Source organism: Mus pahari, chromosome 8 (genome assembly GCF_900095145.1).
Source record: "Mus pahari chromosome 8, PAHARI_EIJ_v1.1, whole genome shotgun sequence".
Classification (NCBI taxonomy): domain Eukaryota; kingdom Metazoa; phylum Chordata; class Mammalia; order Rodentia; family Muridae; genus Mus; species Mus pahari.
This window is the reverse complement of record NC_034597.1, coordinates 43235914-43238409: the sequence shown is the minus strand read 5'-3', so window position 1 is coordinate 43238409 and position 2496 is coordinate 43235914. Positions and strand designations below refer to the sequence as shown.

At 46.5% G+C, this 2496-nt stretch overlaps 1 protein-coding gene across 1 annotated transcript; it reads left to right on the top strand.

Moving 5' to 3' along the window:
• The first annotated feature begins 457 nt into the window (after nucleotides 1-457).
• On the top strand, nucleotides 458-1787 carry LOC110325979 (olfactory receptor 5AU1). Its single transcript, XM_021204147.1, has one exon. It carries the CDS (start codon nucleotides 766-768, stop codon nucleotides 1699-1701), a length of 936 nt encoding a protein of 311 aa, XP_021059806.1. The 5' UTR covers nucleotides 458-765; the 3' UTR covers nucleotides 1702-1787.
• Nucleotides 1788-2496: the final 709 nt, after the last annotated feature.

The following is a 2496-nucleotide window of genomic DNA, read 5'->3' as shown; positions in this document are numbered from 1 at the left end:
TCAGTGTGCCACTCTGTGTTCAAGTGATCTGTGACTCACTTACTGAGTCTTCATGATATTTTAAGTTAACCGCTGTTCTTTTTTTTTTTTTTTAAAGATTTATTTATTTATTTATTATATGTAAGTACACTGTAGCTGTCTTCAGACACTCCANAAGAGGGAGTCAGATCTTNTTANGGATGGTTNTGAGCCACCATGTGGTTGCTGGGATTTGAACCCCGGACCTTTGGAAGAGCAGTCAGGTGCTCTTACCCACTGAGCCATCTCACCAGCCCTTAACCGCTGTTCTTACTCTACAGATAAGAAAGCTGAAATCCAGAGACCGTTAGGTCCATCCCACAGGCGACACACTTGGTTAGCGATGAAGCCCTGTTCGTTTTGTACCTACACAGAACTTATTGCACGTAGCATAGGAGCTCCCTCCCTACCACCAGGCAATCCACACATGCTTAGGGAGGGNACACAGAGTCCTGTAGACAGAAAACTAAATGTGGATTCAAAGAGTCTCATCACTTAGAATCCTTATGATCTCAANGAGATTTCATATAGATGTTATAGTTTCCATTGCTTCTCAGGTAATGCTTACNGATCAACTGACCAATCAAGAAGAGAAGGTCTTCTCCCACGACAGTCCCAGTCCCACCTACCAAGCCAGATCTCTTTAAAAGTCTCTAATCTCAGGAATGCTTGAGCAAGCAAACACTTGCGTCCCCAAGTGGTCAGTCTCCCGTCTGTAGTCTGTCTGCGCCCCAGAGCTGAACAAACATGGAAAGAACTAACCTGAGCCAGGAGATGGAGTTTGAGCTCTTGGGCCTCACCAGTGACCCCCAGCTCCAGAAGCTGCTCTTTGTGGTGTTCCTGGTCATGTACGCCATCACCGTGCTGGGTAACCTGGTCATGTTCTTTCTCATNCATGTGAGCACCACCCTGCACACNCCAATGTACTCTCTCCTCAAAAGCCTTTCACTCCTGGATTTCTGCTACTCTTCTACGGTGGTTCCCCAGACGCTGATGAACTTCTTGGTTGAGAGAAANGTAATCTCTTACTTTGGCTGTATGGCTCAGATGTTCTTTTATGCGGGCTTCGCCACCAGCGAGTGCTATCTCATCGCCGCNATGGCCTATGACCGCTACGTTGCCGTTTGCAGTCCTCTCCTCTATCAGACCATCATGTCTCCCAACGTCTGTGCCTCTCTGATCGCGGGCTCCTATGGAGCAGGGTTTCTCAATTCTCTTATCCATACAAGCTGCATCTTCAATCTGAACTTCTGTGGTGCTCACGTGGTCACTCATTTCTTCTGCGACGGACCGCCCATTCTGTCCCTGTCCTGCGTGGACACTTCGCTGTGTGAGATCCTGCTCTTCATTTTTGCCGGCTTCAACCTTTTGAGCTGTACTCTCACCATCTTGATCTCCTACTTGTTAATTTTCATCGCCATCCTACANATGCGGTCTAACCAGGGCAGGTTCAAGGCGTTCTCCACCTGCACGTCCCACCTCACTGCTGTGTGCTTCTTTTTTGGCACAACCCTTTTTATGTACCTGCGCCCTAAGTCCAGCTACTCCTTGACCCAGGACCGCACAGTTGCCGTGATCTACACAGTGGTGATCCCAATGCTGAACCCCTTAATCTACTCTTTGAGAAACAAGGATGTGAAGGAGGCTCTAAGGAGGGTTTGGGGCTGGAAATCAATGAGATGACATCTTAGTTAAGGTTTCCGTTGCTGTGAAGAGACACCATGACTAAGGCAACTGTTAGAAGGGACAACATTTAACTGGGGCTGGCTTACAGGCTCAGAGGTTCAGTCCATTTTCATCAAGGTGTAAGTATGGCAGCATCCAGGCAGACATGGTTTGGGCAGAGCTGAGAGATCTACATCTTGTTTGGAAAGCAAGCAGGAGAAGCTTCCAGGCAGCTAGGGGAAGGGTCTTAAAGTGACACACTTCCTCGCACAAACTCACACCTACTCCAACAAGGCCATACCTCCTAATAGTGACACTTCCTGGGCCAAAGATATTCAAACCACCACAGATGATCTTCTTGACTTGTGTCTTTACAAAGGAAAGAGAGCTCTATCTTCCAGGGTGTTGCCCCTAAGCGTGCTCCCAATCTCAGCCTGTGAATCACGCCCTCTGGTCTGGAGGTGCTTTTGCAACTATCCACAAGAAGAATTGTTGTTTTCATAGAGACTGTGAGTCCAGAAAGATCTTCTCTTCTTGCTTAATTGGATTCACCGGTCAAGACTAATTATGGCTTTGATCTAACACTTAATCCACAATTTGAAATTTGTGAATAATTTATTTTCCTAGTAGAAACAGACACTTTTATCAAGGTTGTTTCCTGTGAGGCATAGTGACTCATACTTTTAATCCCAGCACTTGGAAGGGGAATCAAGTTCAAAGGCAGCCTCAGCTACACGGTGAGACCCTGATGCATTGTGGTCGTCATTAAATAAAGCAAAATAAGTGAGACAAAGAAAAACAAATGTTACAGGC